The sequence below is a fragment of the Nematolebias whitei genome, chromosome 17 (assembly GCF_014905685.2).
Source record: "Nematolebias whitei isolate Nwh7 chromosome 17, NemWhi1, whole genome shotgun sequence".
Classification (NCBI taxonomy): domain Eukaryota; kingdom Metazoa; phylum Chordata; class Actinopteri; order Cyprinodontiformes; family Rivulidae; genus Nematolebias; species Nematolebias whitei.
In genome coordinates, this window is record NC_056514.1 from 31655811 (window position 1) to 31676339 (window position 20529).

General features: G+C 38.7%; 1 protein-coding gene across 1 annotated transcript in view; it reads right to left on the reverse strand.

Annotated features, from left to right (window-relative positions):
* The window catches only part of LOC119423515 (carbohydrate sulfotransferase 15), a gene marked incomplete at its 5' end in the record, with an annotated part of 32963 nt that extends 14202 nt beyond the window's left edge, over nucleotides 1–18761 (reverse strand). The window contains 4 exon segments of the mRNA XM_037690913.1: nucleotides 2507–2663; nucleotides 4946–5102; nucleotides 11339–11482; nucleotides 18422–18761. Coding sequence (XP_037546841.1) covers nucleotides 2507–2663; nucleotides 4946–5102; nucleotides 11339–11482; nucleotides 18422–18761 — 798 coding nt within the window.
* Between the last annotated feature and the right edge of the window lie 1768 nt (nucleotides 18762–20529).

Sequence of the window (20529 nt, forward strand, 5' to 3'; positions counted from 1 at the left end):
AGATTGTAAAGTTCTGTCCAAGAAGCTTTATCCTTTGCAGAGGCACATGGTGCATTCATGGTTGTCTTTAACATGGAGGCACTTTTACCAGCTTTCTTTAATCTTCTCTGTGAACTCTATAAAAGGAAGCAGGGCCATGTGGGCATGTGATCATGTGCAGGAACTATGAGGTCTTTACCGTAATTTCTGGAATATAAGCGGCTACGTTTTTTACATATTTTGACCCTCGCAGCTTAAACAATGCTGCGGCTAATTTGTGGATTTTTTTATTTATTTTTTTGACGGGTTAACGAGCTTCCTGCCACCAAAACATTTACACATGTGTGATGCCTCATCACATAGCTGCCCAATATACATCTCTCTTTGGGGGTGGTTCCTCGTGACTCAATTAGACTACCTGTATAAATACAGGTAAAAAAAAAAAATACTGTACGTATTTAATTAAAAGTAAAAAAAATATTTCTGTGTAAATATTTCATGTTACAACATGGACACCCACGGCTTATAGAAAAGCACGGCCTATATATGTACAAAATTAAATATTTATTTATTTTAGTGGGCATGACTGGGTGCGCTCAATAGTCTGGAAATTACGATGTGTGAAAAGTGGCAGAGGGATATGAAAAATATGAATGACTTAGATTCATAAATCTGCATCGCTGCTTTCAGTTCAACCAGACTGCTTTGAGCGTTCATAAAATATAAGTTATTCTGATGAAGAAGATGTGATTTTATGAGCTAAAATGAAAAACACATTTGATAGTCGCAAATTGGATGTTCTTTAAATAAACAGTAACAAATATCTGTATTTTTTTAAATTATCTTTTCTTTTTTTTTGCTTCAAAGAGCCAGACTTCCTTTGAATGACTATAAATGATCTTTAGCAACTGGTCTCACTGCTTTCCAAACATATTTCAAAATTAACAAAGTCCATGCTCAATAATCCAGGTATACAATCCAACATTTTTCAGTCAGATCATCTGGACAATTTCTTTTTTTTGTGCTGAAACGTTTCACCTTCGATCCGGAAGGCTTCATCAGTCAAGGAAACACACAACACAAAAGAAACTGTCCAGATGACCTGACTGAAAAATGTTGGATATTTCAAAATTGTTTTCTACACACACACACACCTTTTATTTGTTTGTTTGTTTATTTATTTATTTTTAATTTTAAGGTGCAAAGGCAAACTACAAAAAAGTGGTAAAGAAAATTCAGTTTAACAAGAAATGTATTAACATTCCTTGAAAGATTTCTTATTGCTTAGCCCACTTCACACCCAAGTTTTAAACAAAGATCTTGTATGATCTTGTATGATCAGTTAGATCTCTGGGTATGAGATAGGAAAGACTCTCAGCTACTACCAGGTCAAATATTTATTAAATGAAATGAGCTATAAGCATTTTTGTGTCTGTTTGTTTTTGTTTTTAGATCTTCAGCCTTTTTGCCTTTTGTTCACAGTTTCTCTGATCTTTTCGTGGCACACAGCGCCCCCTGCTGTCAGACTGAGGTACAGCCGTGGACTAAAAGTGCCACTGTTCAAAGAAAAACTTTGAAAAAAATAATTTTTCAAGACCAGTTTATACAACTATTAAAAATGCTTGGTTATTAGGAAGAAAATAAATAAATGAAGGTTTTCACATTTAGCAAAACTGTCAGAGAACTGTTCATAAAAAATGAACTAACCAGCTTTGATCATCTGAGTTAATTTGGCATTTTTCGTTATTTTATTAATTTATTATGTTTAATCAGCACAAATGACAGTAAAAAAAAACTTTGTACAAAATGATTGGAATGCACAAATAAACATGATAAAAGCAGTGAATATAACCCAAATTAGAAAGTCTGGCCACTTGTCCTGCCACTTCCTTCTCTACTTTGCAAATAAGCATCCATGTTTTAACAGATTAGATCAATGCTAGTGTTTGTTTGTAACCGTTTTATCTCCAGCCTCAAATCTAAGCTTCATCATTTGTATATCAAAGACAAATCACAGCTGTAATCCTTTTCAACATAAGCTAATAACTCAGATATTAGAGGATGGACATTCAGACCAGCTGCAGGGAGTAATCGCTGATTCACAGGGATGTGGAGCCTGTCAGAGGCAGTTTGGGAGCAGGACCTCTGAATACCAGGCAGCTCAGCACTGAGCCAAAAGAGGACAGGCCAGTCGGCTTTAGGGCACTGTGGGAAAGGCTGGCTGGAAGCCGAACACCCAGACTTATTCTTTGAGCCAGAAAGAAGTTCATAGTTTCACTAAACTATGTTTTGTTGCACACAAAACCAGGCTTAAAACTTGGAATTGCATAGTAGTGTTTCAAATTCTTTCCCCAAACTCAGTGTTTCAAGCTTTATCATGCCCTAATGAAGCGTGCATTTCACTCCATCTGCCTTTTTTTTCAAACCGGTTTCTTTTTTCTCTCTTCCCACCAGCTAATAAACTGGTGACTAAATGCAGCTCTGAAGCGAAGCTCCAAGACAAAAGCAGGAGGGAGGGACCACTCACTGGCATGGCGTTGTTGATAGTGGTGTTGTACACACAGGAGCGCATTGTGTACTCCGTAAGGCACCCCTCGAATAGCTGCAGCGACTCGGACACCTTCTCGTGGAAATCCTCTGCAGATTTATTGGCAATACCGAAGTAAAGGTAGTCTGAGTAAAGCCTGCAAAACAACACAGTCGACAAATGGGACATAAATGCACAGGCTTTAACACGTATCTAAAGATGGGTAATTATGCAGCTACTCCATTAAAATATAAATGAAAGAAGCATAAGATATAACTTGGTTTTTTTTCATAAGTGGACTAGCAAAACTAAAAATGCCTGCACCAAAACAGATTGGTGGAGACACAAAGTCATGAAGCATCTCCAATAAAACTTGACACGTGGCCCAGGGTCTGTATTAAGGAAAGGCACAGGTTGTAAACAAGTCTCACATAATGAAACTGGCACAGTTGGTTTAATCGACCATGCAATTAATTTCCCCTACAATTTGTTTTGGGGAAAGGTAACACAGGCCGCCATCAACAAAGATAATTACGCAGAGGCTGCTCTGATGTCCTTCAAAAAAAACAAAAAAAAAGTTACAAGTTCAGCTCTTTTGAAATGAGGTTCTGTTAAGTGGTTCTAAATGGTTATCTTTCTATAGTTTACAAGATTTTAAACTAAAGTGGAAAACCACCAGCCACAGCCTCACAATTTAGTGTTAACACTATGTGTGGAACACTAAACACATTTATCTACTTCAATCCAGAAATGTATAAAATTGGCTCTTCTGTTTGATTTCAAAGCATTAGCTTTAAAATAAGTGGTTCCCAACCCTGGTCCCTGAGGAACACCACCACCCTGCTTGTTTTAGTTGTTCCTCTGCTCCAACACACCTGATATGAATGAAAGGATTATTAACAGGCTTCAACCAAACTTAAGGAAGTAATTAAACCACTGAATCAGGCGTGTTGGAGCAGAGGAACAACTAAAACTTGCAGGATGGTGTTCCTCAAGGACCAGGGTTGAGAAGTTTTAAATGACCACACTTATTGGTTAATCTACCAGGTGTGTAAACACATACAAGCCTAATTGAAAACAAGCCAATTAGGTATGAGCATTATCTTGATGCAGCACCTGTGCAGGAAAGGACACCAGGAGGTTTCTCCCATTTTGTCTTGTAAAAATTTTATAAATCCTATAGTCAGATCCAGCTAGCCGAAGAGATGTTGCCTTGACTCTATCGTTGTACAATCCCCACCAACATGCGCCTACATTTCATACCAGAATTGGGTTTCATAGTTTTTTCTTAATTATTTATCTAGATGTTTACCAAGCTTACAAGAATAAGAAAACTAGAATATATTTAGTTCAGCCTTCCATAAATGAGTAAATGATGCGGTTTTGATATTGTACTTGCTTTATAAATGTTATCTATTAGGTATAGTAGACGTGGAAAGAAAAAGTGGTAAGTGTTCAAGATTTAGTACATCAGCATATATATGATGACATCTAGAGACATCTACGCCTCCAGATACAGTAAGAGAGCCACCTGCATCATGAAGGACCTCACTCACCCAGCACACACACTTTTTGCCCCGCTCCCCTCAGAAAGGAGGTTGAAGAGCATTAAGTGTAGAACCACTAGACTGAGGAACAGCTTCTACCCTGAGCCTGTTAGACTCATGAATCTCTAACCAGAATGATCACTGTAAAAAAAAATTGCATCATGCTACTGATCTGTTTCATGTTACTGTGTTCATGCGTGCTCATCTGCTCACACAGACTCATGTTCGTGCTACTGTTCAATGTATTGTTTTTATACTACTAGTGTTTAATGTATTTCTAGTTGACATTTTTCTTAGTTCATAGCTTAGATCTTATTACAGTTTTTATTTTACATTTTATACTTTTGTTGGATGTAACTGGGACCCTGAGTACACAATTGCATTCCACCACATGTACCACATGTGGTGTGTATGCCAAATAAAAACCTTGAATCCTTGAATATGATCTTAAAAATAATCACAATTTTAGAACATTGTTGGTTGGACATGCTAGCAAATTAAACATCTATAAATTACTATATTTATTTAATTTGTTGCAAAAGATCTGGTGTCTTCTGTGCAGTTTTTAGAAAAAAGGAGACTCAAAATTGTGCCTAAAAATTATTTTACCTGCTGTAGATAGGTCTTTGTACAACCTTGATTTGCAAAAACAGTCTAATTCTGACAGAAATGACAAGCAAACAACCAGTCATAGAAAATCTGTGATGATCCCTGGGGAAAACTCTACCAAAAAGTCAAATAAGCTTTCTTTCTCCAAATAGAACATATCAAAAAGCTGTCTTCAACAGGTAAGATATTGCTTTTTCATAACCTCTCCACAGAACCCCACTTCAAAAAATATGAGCAATTCATTTACAGAGCAAACATGCCGTGAGGTGGAAAGTCCTCCCACCTTTCCACCGGGTCCCTGAGCATGACAATGAAGCGGGCGTCAGGCTGCAGGGCATGGATGAAGTCCTGGATAAGGAAAGGAGGCTCTCCCCCAGTGGCGTTGTCATAGAAATACACCCAGGCGTTGTTGTCCCACATGGTGGAGGCACTGGCTTCTCCTGCAAAGCACACCCACAGCGGTTAATAAGAACACGAGCAACACACAACAGCTGTTGCACAAAGACACGCGCTGGCACATTTATGTTTCTTTCATTCTAGTTTGCCATATCCATGACTCGAGTTTATGTTTTTGTAGATTTTTACCAAAGAAAAATGCCTCAGTGGTTGTGGTTGTTCTCCACCCTTGAGGAGCCTGGACTGCATCTGGCTGTGTTTATCATAAAACCCAACCCACTTCATGATTTCAAAGGTTTTCAAACTTGGCATACTGGCCACAGAGGCCACTGTGACGAAACTGATTGGAGTTTTTATGTTGATCAGCTTCGGCTGCAAAGTAAAAGCAGGGCTTTTGTGTGGGTTGTCATCCACGGGAGCCATTCTTTATGCATAGTAATATATTTAAGCCCATTTGTGTATATTTTCCCAACCCTATCCACATATTCAAATGGTTTTGTACTGTGATGATGTCAAAATAATAGTACAGTTGAATATATTGTGACTTTTAAAGAAAAGCTGCGACCTGCTGATGTCCTTTTTGTCGCTCACTGACATGACAAAATCATCTTCATCACATTCTTCAAGCACTAATGGATTGCACAAGATCTTTAAGACGTTAGCAATAATTGGGAATCAACTCTGTCTGTTAGCAAAATATCTCATAATTGGACCGACTTAAATGAAACTCACACAAAAATCATTAGATGCACATTTCCTCAAATTTACTCAAAATCAGCTGATTTACGAGCTGAACCGTAAGATGGAAGTGATTTGTGAGAATCGCAGGCCACCTGCAGCTTTGGGACTCGCCAGCATGTTGGAAACAACATTGGAGGGGCTCGTCAACACGGACCAGTAGAATGCACCCTAGTCTGGCCATTTTGGATCTTGAAAGTACCAGTAGGACTCAAGGCTGACAAGAAAAAACAGTCTGCCTGAAAAAAATGAACAATTGTGGCTTATCAGAATCTGACTCCTCGAAAACAGGCCGACATTTCAATTTCTCCTGGGAAATGTGTAAACTAAGGAAAAGTTTTGTCTGTCGCAACCCACGAGAACTTCTGTGGAGGCTTATCAGAACTGTGCCGGCTGACCAACATTTTATCAGGACTATGGTCTATCTGGAAGTGCTTCATGGACCGCCTTGCCGTCGAATGCATATGTAACGTGTTCATGTGTTTGCTGGCAACGTTTTTTGACGTCTTAAATCGTGTCATGATTGGACAAAAGGTGAAGAGATCTTTTTTGGAATGCCACTATCCCATCCTTCTGGATTTTTCCCCTTTTCTATCCAAAAATATGTTCTGAAAAGGATAAGAGGCTGCACTACCATAGCAGCAGCTACGTGCACTCCGCCCATCTTTTGGACGACTGTATGAACATTCTCTCGCTGTATCTCAGTACAATGATAATACAACTTATTTTGATTCTTCTACATCTAATTAAATGTTGCTGTTTTACATCCATTCAGAAGATGTTTCTCAATCTGAGCCCAGAAACGTTCTCAGAATGTGCTGAGAGATGATATTCTGATTCATTAGGGCGTCTGTGACTTTTCTTATCTGCGAAGCGAAGCTGTCATGTGCTTGGATGAGTCTTATCTTCCCCTATTTTCTGTGATGACAACGGTGAATGTGAAACATGATCGCTGCTGACGCCTGAAATGATCCACACTGTGATCAAGTTTATTTAAAGGTCTCTGTGCCTATTAAAGGGGCTTGCTTTGCTCTATGGGGGGAGGCTGGAGCAGGACAAACAAACGAAGGAGCCGGACCGTCGTGGCCCTCTGCTGCTCCGGCTCTCGGCTGAGACTTGGCAGACAGCTGAAGAGAATCATGGAGCAGAGATCCTGGCCACAGGCCTGCACCTCGCTGGGTTCTCACAGGGCATGGTGTGAATACTGAGTGGGCTTTTGGCACACACTCCACCTCTGTTACAACCATTACTTATTTAAAGAGGAAAACAAAACGTGCGGCACGCTAAGCTGCGCTCAATGCACCGAGTCCAGCATGAAAAGACTATTGTTCGTCTTTGCTGCTAGCTTCTTTGAGTTTGGGCGATGGGAAAGGACAGAAACAAATAGACACAGCGAGAATGGAAACGGGATATGTTGGAAGAGGAAGGAGGTCTAAGATCCCTCCATCCTGCTGTGGATATTATTGCTGGGCCTGACACACACACAAACAATGAATCCTTTATACAGCACTTCAGTGAAGTGGCTAAGTGAGGCAGAAGGACGTTCAGTGTTATTAAGGTGTTAGAAACTCTCTTTAGGGCTGAGTCACCAGCACCAAAGAGACTCTTCCTCCGTTGTTGGAGTGAAAGTGGCTGCTCTGTAACGCTGCACACGGTGACATGTAATGTATCCAGCCCAACCAAAACCGTGACCTACTGCAGTTTGATCAGGATACAGAACGCCGCCAGGTCACTTCCACACACGTGTCACCAAGCTGCTATGTGAGGTCATCTCATGTTCAGACACGACGGAGTTTTAACTATTTTGTTAAAAAAAATTTAAATTAAAACACCCAACCATGTTCCGTTAGGTCATCTGGACAGTTTCTTTTTTTTTTTTGCTGAGACGTTTTGTCCTTCATACAAAGGACTTCATCAATTTGAGAAGTCACCAAACAAAAACTGATTCCTACAAACAGCATACTCCATAGTGTAAAAAAAAAGTTTGCTGGTGATAAGATGGCATCTGGGGCCCGCCCTCTCCCTCGTCAACTCCTCTGAGACCATTTTTTTTCACTATGGAGTCATTCATTCATTCAACCTTTATTTATACAGGTTAATCCCATTGAGTCGCGGGGGCTCATTTACAAGAGGCCTGATTTTAACAAAGCGTGATGACAACAGTGGACAACAAAGACAATAAACAATCATAAATAATGCGTACAAATTGAGATTTTTTTTTAACAAGTGAAAATAAAATGGTGTTTAAAAGGAAAAGTAACAAAAAAAACAGCTAGGTTGTAGGGTGTTGTAAAAAACTTAAAACAGTATATTAAAAAAAAAAACTAAAAACAGAGTATGCTGTTTGTGGGAATCAGTTTTGTTTGGTGGCTTCTCGGATTGATGAAGTCCTTTGGATGAAGGATGAAACGTCTCAGCAAAAAGGAAAAAGAATCGTCCAGATGACCTGACTGAACATTGCTGGATTTTATATTTAGACTATTGAGCATGAACTTTGGTGTTTTGAACCACTTAAATAAAAAACATTCTGCACAATCTCATAATCTGTTAGCACTTGGATTATGTGTTGTAAGGACTTCCAGCTGAACACGCACCACAAGTGTTTCCTCAGTCACATTCACTTCCAGTGAGGTACAGCCATTTAAATGTAGATTAAAGGTGATTTACCTGTAGCAGTCATCTTTAATCAAGCTGAAAATTTGATTTAAATCCATCCAGTGATTCATACAATATTTTGCTAACAGACACTAAATGCCAAAGCTTTAAGCAAAAAAGATCACACAACATGTTCAGAGTATGTGTTGGAGAAATTTTACAGCCACTACCACATTAAACTTTAGCTCATTATCTGGAAAACTATCACTAGAACCATCTGTGTGTTTTTAAGGTCAGTTGCTTATGGCAGCCATATTGAATGTATGTACACCATTTGTAACCTTCAGAAAATGTCATTACAATCCATCAAGTGATTCATGATATACAGTATTTTGCTAACCAACAGGCAGCGTAGATTCCATTACTTAATAGTAAAGCTTTGAACCCAGATCTCATGCAATTATTTTGCTTACAGAGTATAAGTTGGAGATCAGACTTAGCTGAACCCGCACCAAATTTTACTTCAGTATCCATAAAATGAACTGAGTTAGAGCTAGTTTGTGTTTGCTAATCAGACTGACTCCATAAGTTGATGAGTTGAAGATGTTCAGCACCTCCTAGGAGTTTTGTTAAACATTATCGCTCCAAATTCATCTTCAGCGGCAGGTGATAACCAGGAAGCGGAGTGGAGCAAACTGACGCTCTGATGTAAACAGGAAGAATATGCAGAGCAGGAAACGTTTGTGCTGCTGCAGCTGCCTCCAGATCTGATTAGCAACATGTCAGGCAGCTGCTCCCTCAGTCGTTCATAAGATATTATTCATGTTATAGACTAGTAGTGTTTCACCACAAGAAAAACTCATAAGCAGCTTCCTGTCACATTTTGCAGAGCTCAAAGTGAAGTGTGGAGCAATAAAAAAAAAGCAGGACGTCAGTATCTGGGTTACACTTCGACATAAGGAGTGGATTTGATGTTTGACCCAAAGACAGGTGGGCCTGCTTTGAAACGAGGATGGAGGTTAGTTTGAACTTTATACTTTACATTAAAAAATGACAGCAACCCTCTCATAGATAAATCAAAGGCTTTAATTAGCTTAAAATGTCTGCTGGTAATATCTCCACAGCTACATAATCCATCACACATTAATTACAATCTTTGCACGGTGGCTGTGATTGCATTTGTTCAATCAAACTTTAAAGCGAATAAAGCACAGTTCCCTTGAAACAGGCGTTTGAGTTACCTTTTTATTTTGATATGTACTGTTGAGTTTGGGAGACATTTATTAGGGTGTGAATATACCATTGAACAATGACACGTTTTTTAAGAAACACAAAACAATCTGTAAAATATGGAATGAAAATTGCATTGAAAGAAATTACAGAAACCATTATTAGTGACATTAACAACTGTAGTGTCCCTCCCTCTCCCACCAAGGAAGTCTGCGGACCTATCAGAGGGATCCGGCTGAATAAACATTGTGCCATCATTTCAGAACTCTTGGAGTCTCTCTGGCGCTGTTCTAGGTCGACCTCGGCACCCTCAAGAGTGTTTACGGATCTCACCAGAGGGGACTGGCTGATTGCACCATTCTTAGCAGAACTCCTACAGTGCCTCTAGAGTGTCCTTGGACACACTCACTGACCTTGTCATCTCTCCTCCCCTGCAGAATGTCTGCGTCACTATGTGCCGGGTGTTTTTTTCAATTTCAGGCTATCTTTCCTCAGCCAAGGAGTGAGAGTCTGTTAGGAATCACGTTTGCCTCCAAATCCTATACAAGTGTCACTTTCATTACTTTATCTGTCTAAACAGGTCTCACTTGTAAATGAGTCTTGGAGGATCAATGTGATTTATCTGTATAAATAAAGGTTGAATGAATGAATAGTGAAAATAAAGAGCTAAAAGAGAGATTAGCAGTAACAACAGTGACAGTGATCATAATAGTAATCATTCATATATCAGTTCATATTGATGAGAATAATAACCATAACTAGAAAATCCCCAAAGGATAAGGCACAAAATCCCGACATTATCCTGCAACAATATAAACTGAGTGCTCACACATCGATGCAGGAGCTGCACGAGAAGTGCAAAGTAAACCAAAGGAAAGATCATTGGTGTGTTTTAAAATGAAATCAGTAAGAGTACGTAAGTAAAACAAATCACAAAGTGCTTCAACTAACAAAATACACAAAATAAATTTAAGCAAGCAGATTAAAAAAGATAAGTTTTAGCTGGCCTTTAAAGGAAGCCACTGAGTCCACTGATCGAAGAGTTTGAGGAAGGGAGTTCTTGGAGCCACAGAAGAAAAAGCTCTGTCTCCTTTAGTTTGTAGTTTTATCTGGGGGACAATGAGCAGGTCTTGATCTTCAAAGCCCTAATGGGGTGTATGTTCCAAGATGTAAGTTGGTGTGTGACCGTGCAGAGCTCGCCAAGTCAAAACCACAACCTTGAAATCCGCTCAATAATGAATTGGGAGCCAATGAAGTTGCTTTAGAAGTGGAGTTATATGACAAAACTTTGAAGATCCAGTCAGGAGTATAGCAGCAGCAGAAAATAGATATACAACCGGATATCGTCTGCATAACAATGATAGGAAATATCCTTAAAAGATGAAAGTACTGGACCAAATGGGAGCAGATAGAGCAAAAACAACAATGGCCCCAAAACAGAGTAGAGCAAATGTGACCAAAGATGGCATCACTTCTAGCTTCTTAAGTTGTTGTTTAACCTTAGTAGTAATTTAATTAATACATTTGTCCTTTTTTTAAAACTAACAATTGCATTTAGCTTTTTACATAATTTGCTTTTTACCTAAGGCAACTATTTTATTCAAAATAGTCTAGAAAGCAAAAACATAAGCAGTGACCTAAAGAACCCAAGCTATTTATTATAATATGATTATTTTACGTTGAAAATCATCCATAAATCTTGTGTTGCATCACTTACCTATGATGATATTCGGGTGGCTGGGGGAACCCTTGGTGTTTGCGGTGAGGTTGCCCTGGATCTGGTAGGCAGCCTGATCGAACAAGTCAAGGTAGTCTTCCACCGGGTATCGATCGTGGAAGCCCTCGCTGAGACGAATGATGCCTGATGAAGCAAGACAGCAAAGATGAACACATGTGGGCGAGTATCTTTAAGAATGTTTGAGGTTTTATTAAGTACTTGGGTTGAAAGTTGCTGAAAATATATCTTGAACCATTAAATGGAAAATTACATTGTCATAATAAACTTCCACGCTTTTGAATGAAATAGTTTGTAAAGTTTGTCATGTGAGCTAATATTAGCGTTCTTTCTCATCAGTATGTCGTTCGTTGAGAAAGAATTGCTTTATAAGCATAAAAATCTATAAATAAATATAAAAGCAAGCTCTCGCTTGGCTATTAGACTAGCCTATAAAAACACGTGACATTTTCTCTACATCCTGTGACCTTTGACTCCCAGTTGAAATGTTATTAATTGCTGATAACTGTTTGATACCGAATCACTTTAAAACTGACCAGACTGTCCCTTTACGCTTTTTCTTTTTCTTTGTGACAAAAAGCTCTTCGCTGTTGTTCTGATTTCAGCATGACCTGAAGAAATCCAACTTTACACCAAAACCACATTAAACAGAAGAAGAAAAAAAAATCAGCTTTAGTGTTTTCTGTTAAAAGCCTGTGTGAAGTTAATGCTTTAAAAAAAAAAAAAAAAAAAATCCATTTGTGCAACAACTAATTATGATGAATATAATTTATATGCATTTGTTGAGAGCATCTATGCAGCATTAGGATAATGAGGTGACTCAGCCATCTGCTACATTTAGTCAAGCTTTGATGCTGTCCTTCTTAATAGCAGAAAAACGTGTTTAGGAAACTTTAGCAAAGTGGCCAAAAAGCCAGCCAGCCTCATTACTCATGTAGAACAATGAGGTGTGATGGATCCATGTCTGCAATGAGTGTATTTTTTTCTCTCTCCTTCCTTTTGGTTTTGATATAAATGAGGCAGTTTTCAAACAAGCCGTTTGTCTCGACTTCAGCTGCACAAAACAAACACATTTGCTTAATATTCAATGAGCCCGTCTGAGAGAGTTGTGTGGCGCAGATCGCATGAATTCACCTTTTCAATGCGTCAGCTGAGCGCGGCCTCGAGAGGGAATTAAATAAATAAATACGCAACAAGACCATTTGAATTCAGAGTGTCCTCAGAGGACGTCTTGGGAGAAAAGTGCTGATTACCAGCGTGGAGTCTGAAGTATGGGTCTGGAAGGGATGAAGAAGTGACAGAAAACTTGAAAGCAAAAGGAACGAAGGGGGACATATATTTAGTAGGACCTATCGCTGAGACACAGCTGCACCGCCGTGAGCTGCAGGGAATATGAGCAATAAATTAAGGCAAAGAACACATCCTCAGAAAATTAAGAAGACTAAACGGAGTCAAGATCTGCATTCAAACTGGACAGATTCTGTAAATTCGCAGCGTGATTGTGGATAAAGACAGGAACTGGATGCACTTCAAAAGGATTGTTTTGGCCGTTAAACTTCTTTTGATGCACAATATATATCCAAAAACTTGGGACATTGTGTAAAATGTAAATAAAAACAGAACACAATATTGTACAAATAACCCGAAAACGCAGATTCTGTACATATTGAGGTGACCCCACCTCACTGAACAATTATCGACCAATCTCTAAACTCTTCATTTTAGTCAAGGTTCTAGAAAAACTGATCAACTCTTAAATCAAAAAGTATTTGGACTCATTTAACATCTTACCTCCCCATCAGTCTGGTTTTAGGAAACAACACAGCACAACGATTGCTTCGCTGAAGGTTTTTAATGACATTGCTGAAGCACTGGATGCTAAGGATTATTGTGCTGCACTTTACTTAGACCTGTCTAAAGCGTTTGACACTGTGGATCATATCATATTGTGTCATAAGCTCTCAGAAATTGTTTCTCAGAACACACCATTGGTTGGTTCTCTAACTGTCTTTCAGATCGGAGGCAATGTGTTCAACATAATGGTACTTCCTCCAGTTATTTAACAGTCAACAATGGTGTACCACAAGGCTCAGTCATAGGACCCACCCTCTTTACAATCTACATAGGTAATGTAGGTCAGAGCATCCTTGATGCATCCTTACATTTATATGCTGATGACGCAGTTGTTTATTGTCGAGCTAAAACAGTTGCTAAGGTTTTCCAGCTTTTGCAATCCGCTTTCGACATCATCCAGTCAGATTTGTTCCATCTCAAACTTGTCCTAAATGCAGACAAAACCAAACGGATGCTTTTTGCAAAGAAGAAGTCGGTCCCAGCAGTTCTTCCTCTGATTTCATCCTCAAATGGTGTCCCTATTGAGTTTGTCGATTCCTATAAATATTTGGGTATCTTGGTTGATTCACATCTCTCCTTTAAGCTCCATGTGGAAAACTTGGTAAAGAAACTGAAAGTTAAACGGGGTTTCTTTTTCAGAAACAGATCCTGTCTAACTCTGAATGCTAGGAAACTCCTTGCAACTTTGACTTTCCGGTGACATTATTAATATGAACGCTCCTACAAGCACTCTGCATATGCTGGATGCTGTCTATCACGGTGCACTAAGATTCATAGCTGGCTGTAACTATCGTACCCACCATTCTCTGGTTAACTGGTCATCATTAACTTCACACAGACTCTCTCACTGGTACTTTTTCATCTTTAAATCACTTCTTGGTCTGATGCCTTCATACATCTCCTCCTACATGTCACTGCATGAGTGCAACTACAGTGTACGCTCTCAGGACATCATTACATGCAGTGTTCCCTCAGTGAGGCCTGGACTAGGCAATAGGGCCTTCTCCTACTCCGCTCCTGTTTCCTGGAATATCTTGTAAAAAGATCTGAAGCTCTCCACCTTGACTTCTCTAAGTGGCTTCAAACATCTGTTAAGTTCCTGGCAAGAACCCATGCAGACATGTTCCTGTTTTTAGTTTTCTACACCGCCTCATGATCTAGCTGTTTTTTTGCTACTTTTCCTTTTAACTACCATTTTAATTTCAATGTTAAAAAATAAACAAATTTGTATGCATCTTTTATGCTTTTATCTTTTATTGTTGTCTTCGTTGTCCAATGTTGTTATCACTTTTTGTTCAAATCAGGACTCATGAATGAGTCCCTGAGGCTCAATGGGATTAACCTGTATATATAAAGGTTAAATGAATTGGAATATAGTCAACATATCTAATATCAAATCTAAGAAATTCTACAATTTTGGAGGGTAGTTTTGAATTAGATGACAACAACACATGTCTTAAAGTTGGGTCAGGAGCTACAAAAGAATAAGAAGCAGCAGGAGGAGCATTTTGCACTTAATTAGGTTAATTACCAACAGGTTGGTAAGAGGCCGAAGTATATAAAAAGAGTGTTTTAGAGAGGATGATTCTCTCAGAAGCAGAAATGGTCTGAAGCTCAGCAGTTTGTGAATCACTGCATCTAGAACTAGTGGAACTGAATTTTGAGCAATTTCAGAGCAATAAGTAAGAATAAGATTAATCTTAACAATTGGACCGATGTGAAAGTGCAACTGCTGTTCCTAAATCCAAAATATCCCCAAACATTATGTAAACAAGCAAGTACTGAGCCATGATCTGATCTTTCTTTGATTTTAAACAGCAATCAGTCAGGAAGCAGGATTGCCCTTCAGCTTTATGACACTTTCTGGTTTGTAATGGGAATGGCATCAGAAATGCACATATTCGTTGCCAACTCATACGGACTCGCTGCTGACGTCTGCTTCAAAAGCTGCAGAAGGTTTTCTATTATTTGAGACTTAATGAGTGATTCAATTATAAATAAAAACAGGGGAAAACACAAGATGGCTTTCCTTATATGTGGCAAAATCACAGTAAAATCATACCCTAATGGAAGTATTCTACCTATAGCCTTTTTATTTAATTTATTTAAAGATAGTTTCAAAGATTAAAAACAAAAACAACTAAAATATGCCTTGAATTTAAGTGAGTTGATTTAGAAATATATTCTCACAACCAGATCCTCGTCTTTAAATCCCATCTGTCACAGAGTGGTATTTTTATTTTTTATTTTTTTTACTTCACAGATGCTTCTGCTACAAGAAAACCATGATGGCGGCCATACTCTGAGGGCTGTCACACGAGCAGATGTCTGCTGTCTTACTCCGCGGTTTCTCTGTTTCGTGTCTTTGTTTGAGTGAATCACTTGATGCCAACTGTTCAACCTACTTAAGCGCCAAGTTAGAATTATAGGCTGCCTAAACCGGCGTTCCCTGAAGTGATGCATGTCGCCGGCCAATTGGTGTGACAAAGTTTTAAACAATTAGATCTCTCAATCTGTTAATGCTCTGACTAAATGTTGGTTACTGCCCAAAAAAATAGGCTAAGTATCTGTAAACAGATGGAGTTATAGTCATTTTTGTATTTATTAAGTTTGATTAGCTGTGACAGCCGTCTTAAATCTGACACCAAAAGTTAATCAGCTGTAGATGTGCATCCATGAGCATGCATCAGGATATCCAGTGATTAGTTTCTGAGAGTTTCCTCAAAATCTGTGCAATAGTTTACAAGATATGTTTCTAATTGACAAAACACACATAGCTAATACTGTATGGGTAATTTCCATATTTAAAGCTTTTAATTACTAATATTGAAGTCTCATGTGGTCTCGTCAAACAAAAATAAATAAATCAAACTGTAACTTTCAAAAAGAGTTTAGCTTTAATCAAACGATTCAATTAAATCTTTTCGGATTGCAAAATTAAGTCTTTTTAAATGAGCGTCTAATAAGTGAGTGAGCAAAGGATTGCTCAGCTGTAAAAATACAAAAACAGAAAGGAAAAAAAAAAGATACTCCGACAAGAAGCCACAGCTGAGAGACACGGTGGAGGAAATGTGCACTCAAATGATACAAATCTAACACAATTTTCCGCTTGTTCAAGAAACTTAAACCACAGAAAAGCATCTTAGTCACAGGTATGGATAAGGTTGGTGCAGACTGCTGAGCGTGTAGTTTTGGCTGAGTCAATTAATGAGCAGCCTGGATGTACAGAGATGACTGCCTGCAGCAGTTAAAGGCGGGTGTAAAAGGCGGAGGAGTGGGGGACAATTAGTGTTTTAAAATGTCCCATGGAGGGAAATACAACACTGGAGCTGAAAACTGTGAGGTGGCAATTATCTGCTAGAAAATGATCTTAGTTTATTAGTATTCATGGAACTGCACGGGTCTTGAATATTCATGTTTTAGTTAGATGCAATGGGAGACCAAGCAGAAATATTTAATAAATGTCAAATTCATGGGTGTGTGTAATTGGGAAGAAAAATATATATATTTTTTTCCTTTTACTCAAGACTTTCTCCTAAATCAATTTAACGCCTAGAAATCCTTGAAGGAATGCACTTCGCCCGCCACCTTTCATGCCAGAATTTTAGACCAGTGGCTCCCAACCCTGGTCCTCGAGGAACAATTTCCTGGATATTTTTATCGTTTTTTCTGCTCCAACACACCTGATTCAGTGATTTATTTACTTACTCAAGTTCAGCAGAAGCCTGTTAATCACTCATTCATTCAGATCAAGTGTGTCAAAGCAGGGAAACAACTAAAACATATAGGATGGTGTTCCTCAAGGACCAGGGTTGGGAACCATTGTATTTGACCTCAAGCTGCGAAATAAGTTTTAGTTGTTATGGTCAAACCTTGAAAATAACATTATGCACAATCCCATACAAAATCTCAATGGGTCTCACATGATCTCTTAGTGCTTGGAGTATGGGTTATGAATGACTCTCAGCTACTACCAAGTCAAATTATAGCTCAATTTCTTTAAAATTGACTGAGTTATATTTGTTTTGTAAGGACTGTAAGCTGTGGTGGCTATCTTAAACTGACGATGTCAAAAGTTGATCAATTGTAGACATACAGTCAATATGTACTGTACTTTCAGATAATTTCACTGAAATTTGTCAGGCTGTTCAAGAAATGTTTTGCTACCAGACAAAGATGATTGACTTCGAAAGCCAAGGTTTTATACAAAGATATCACGCAATGTACTGTGGTCATAGAATGTGTTGTGGATGATGCTCAGCTACTGCCATAGCTAATTTTAGCTCATTACAGTAGTCCCTTGTTTATCACGGGGATCCGTACCCAGAGGCCCAGCGATAAGTGAAAAACCACAAAGTAGGAATAGTAGTACAAGTAGTAAGAAGTAGTTTATTTTAGTATTTATATACATATATAGATATTTAGGCATTTAAACCCTTCCCACACCCTTGCAATATTCTAAATAATGTTTCTAAACTCTAAATGCTCTAAAAGTGCACAGAATGTCATGATTTCCCTCTCTGTACCTCCGCTGCTCTCAGCAACCTGCAAGCGCTCTTGGCCACGCCCACTTCTCTGCTCTGCCCACAGATCAGCTGATTAGCTGTTCAGCTGCAGGAGGAAGTTTATCCTGCAGTGTGGGCTGCACAGAGACGCAGGAGGAAGCTTTTTCTGCAGCTCTGGGCTGCACAGAAGGTGCTAAATTTATTTTAAATAAAAATTCCATGCAGATCGTGCGGCTCATCCATCAATCAGCCAATTGTGTGTCATATCCAATCTTATTTTGAAAAACCGCGATGGAGCAAATCCGCAATAAACGAACCGCGAAGTAGAGGGGGACTACTGGATCTGTAAAACTGTCTGAGTTTTAGCCATTTTGTTGTTTTCGAGGGTCAGTTGACTGTGGCAACCATCTTAAATTGGACTGACTCCAGAGGGTAATCCGTAGTAGATGTCAACCCAATCATTTTGTTCGGGAATTTTCATTAAAATTGATTGATTTACATATTTTGCTAACCTTACAAACAAACAAACAAGCTACAGTAGTTACCATCTTAACAAAGGAAGGCTTTTCTGAAACCTTCTGAGGTTTGAGTCTGTGAAAGTTAAAACGTTTAGAAAATCTCATTTCACATGTCTACGGTAATACTCAGTCACTTGTCATTGTGGCCCAGCTCGAGGTCTCTGCCACAGGATGATTTCTTTACTTACCAAACCTCTTGCGGGTCCACCAGTGGGGCTCTTTGAACGTGGTGAACCTGACATCGGGGTGCAACCTCAGTCTGTCATACAGGTCCGTTGTGCCACACTTTGGTTGGCCGATAATGTAGAAGAAAGGAAGGCACCGCATGCGGTAGGGTTTCCTGCTGCGATGCAGCAAGTGGTCACGGAAAGTGCTCCTCAAGTGCTGGAAAACTGTCCGGAAACGCCGCGAGTACCGCCCATACAAATTAGTCCTGTACGGGTCTGAGGTAATGTTGCCGGTGAATTCTTCGTACCAGCAGGGGTTCTTGATCCCGGGCAGGAATTTGCGAGGAATGACAGAAAACATCTGTTAAGAGAAAGAAAGGTTTACTGCATCGCTCTGTTTAATCCTCTTTTTTTTTTAAAAGACACATCTCAGACAAAGTCTTCTGCATTTTCTCTGATAAGGCTGCTCTGTGAAGGAACAAATTTTTTTTTTTTCCATTTTTCACACACACACACACACATAAGGAAAAGAAATATCTAAACCTTTTGAAAGCTTATCAGAATACAAAATGTTGTTTTGTCTTGACAAGAAATGAATTATGAGCCAAAAACCTGCTTTTAAGGGGGCAATTTTGACTGAATATATAGAGCTGAAGAGACTTATTTAGAACCTTGAGTTTGCACACAGATGCTCACTTTTTCATGTGATTTATGGCAACATCAGAAGAAGAGTTATAGCCCAGTTACATAACTCATTTGTTGGTATTCAGTGAGTATCTGAAGCTCCATCAACTTGAGTCTTTACTGTGGCAGCTCTGACGGATCTCCTCTGCTGGCACTTCCCTTTTAAAAGTTGAAGGAAGCTTTTAGTCGCCATTCCAATAGCTAACCTTCAAAACCACTTGAGCTGAGGTCAGGAAACTCAATCTCAGACACTCCCTGTGACCGAGGCTGTTACAGTGAGCAGGCAATCGTTTAATTGCATTAAGGATAATTATGGCTGTGATATGGCTATGATTCATTAAACGGACAGATGTTTCATTTCCTCAGTGTTTACCACAGGTTGCAGAGTTATAGTGTCTTGAAAAAGTGGTTATGTCCCTTAACTTTTACACTTTGTTGTGATAATCTGTGTTTTTGTTGATGTTTGGTGTTATTCCTCTAGACCAGGGGTCTGCAACCTGCGGCTCTTTGGTCCCTCTGCAGTGGCTCTTTCAATCTTTGACCAAAACTAACATAAAACTGAATTTTATTGGTTGTTATACCAACAACAAAAAAGCTAGTATCAGCAGTTTTTTTTTTCTTTTGTAAATATGTGAATACTTATTTTGACAGGGTGCATTCTGGTAACTGCTTGGATCTGGTAACTCTCAGCCTTACTAATAATAAAGTTATGAAAAAATATGACTGTCTTGAATAAGTAAAATTTATGGTGGATATGTAATCTGAAAATAATTACATAAACACTCATTTTAAACACAACAGCCACTATGAGCTTCCTAATATCACACATGAGCTACCTCTTCAAGTAAGCATTTTCACTTCTACTCTTAAAAAAATCTCTGCACCTAAAGGGGCGGAGGATACAGGGAGAATTGAAGCGTGCACTATTCACACAAGGAGAGCTATTGGTCAAGCTACTTCTCTTAGATGTTTAACACCCCGTTAAAATACACCAGAATGCAGGAAATGGTATCTGTTTTATTCAAAGTGTTCTGGGGGAGGACCCTTGGACCCCCCACCCAGCTATTTGTATTTTGGCATCGTTTAGTTTACAAATTAAGCACTGACTTTAACTTTGTTTTATTTTTATACTTAATTACTTTTTCCGCAATTGAGAAAAATCACATAGGTCTGCATTGTTCATAGTTTTTATATATATATATATATATATATATATATTGTAAATAAAAATCAATTCATTTATTTTTACCCCTCTTTACAAGAATCTGTCTTTTCTTTTGTTTTAATTTGTAAAAATATCAATAAATGTTAAGAAATCATTACATATTTTTAGCTTTATAATATGTGGTCTCAAAAGCCCCCTCCAATAAACCTTACACCCGCTTCGGATGTTATCAGCCATTAAATGGCCGTTATTAGTTGTTATCATCTCCATATGTAGCGGT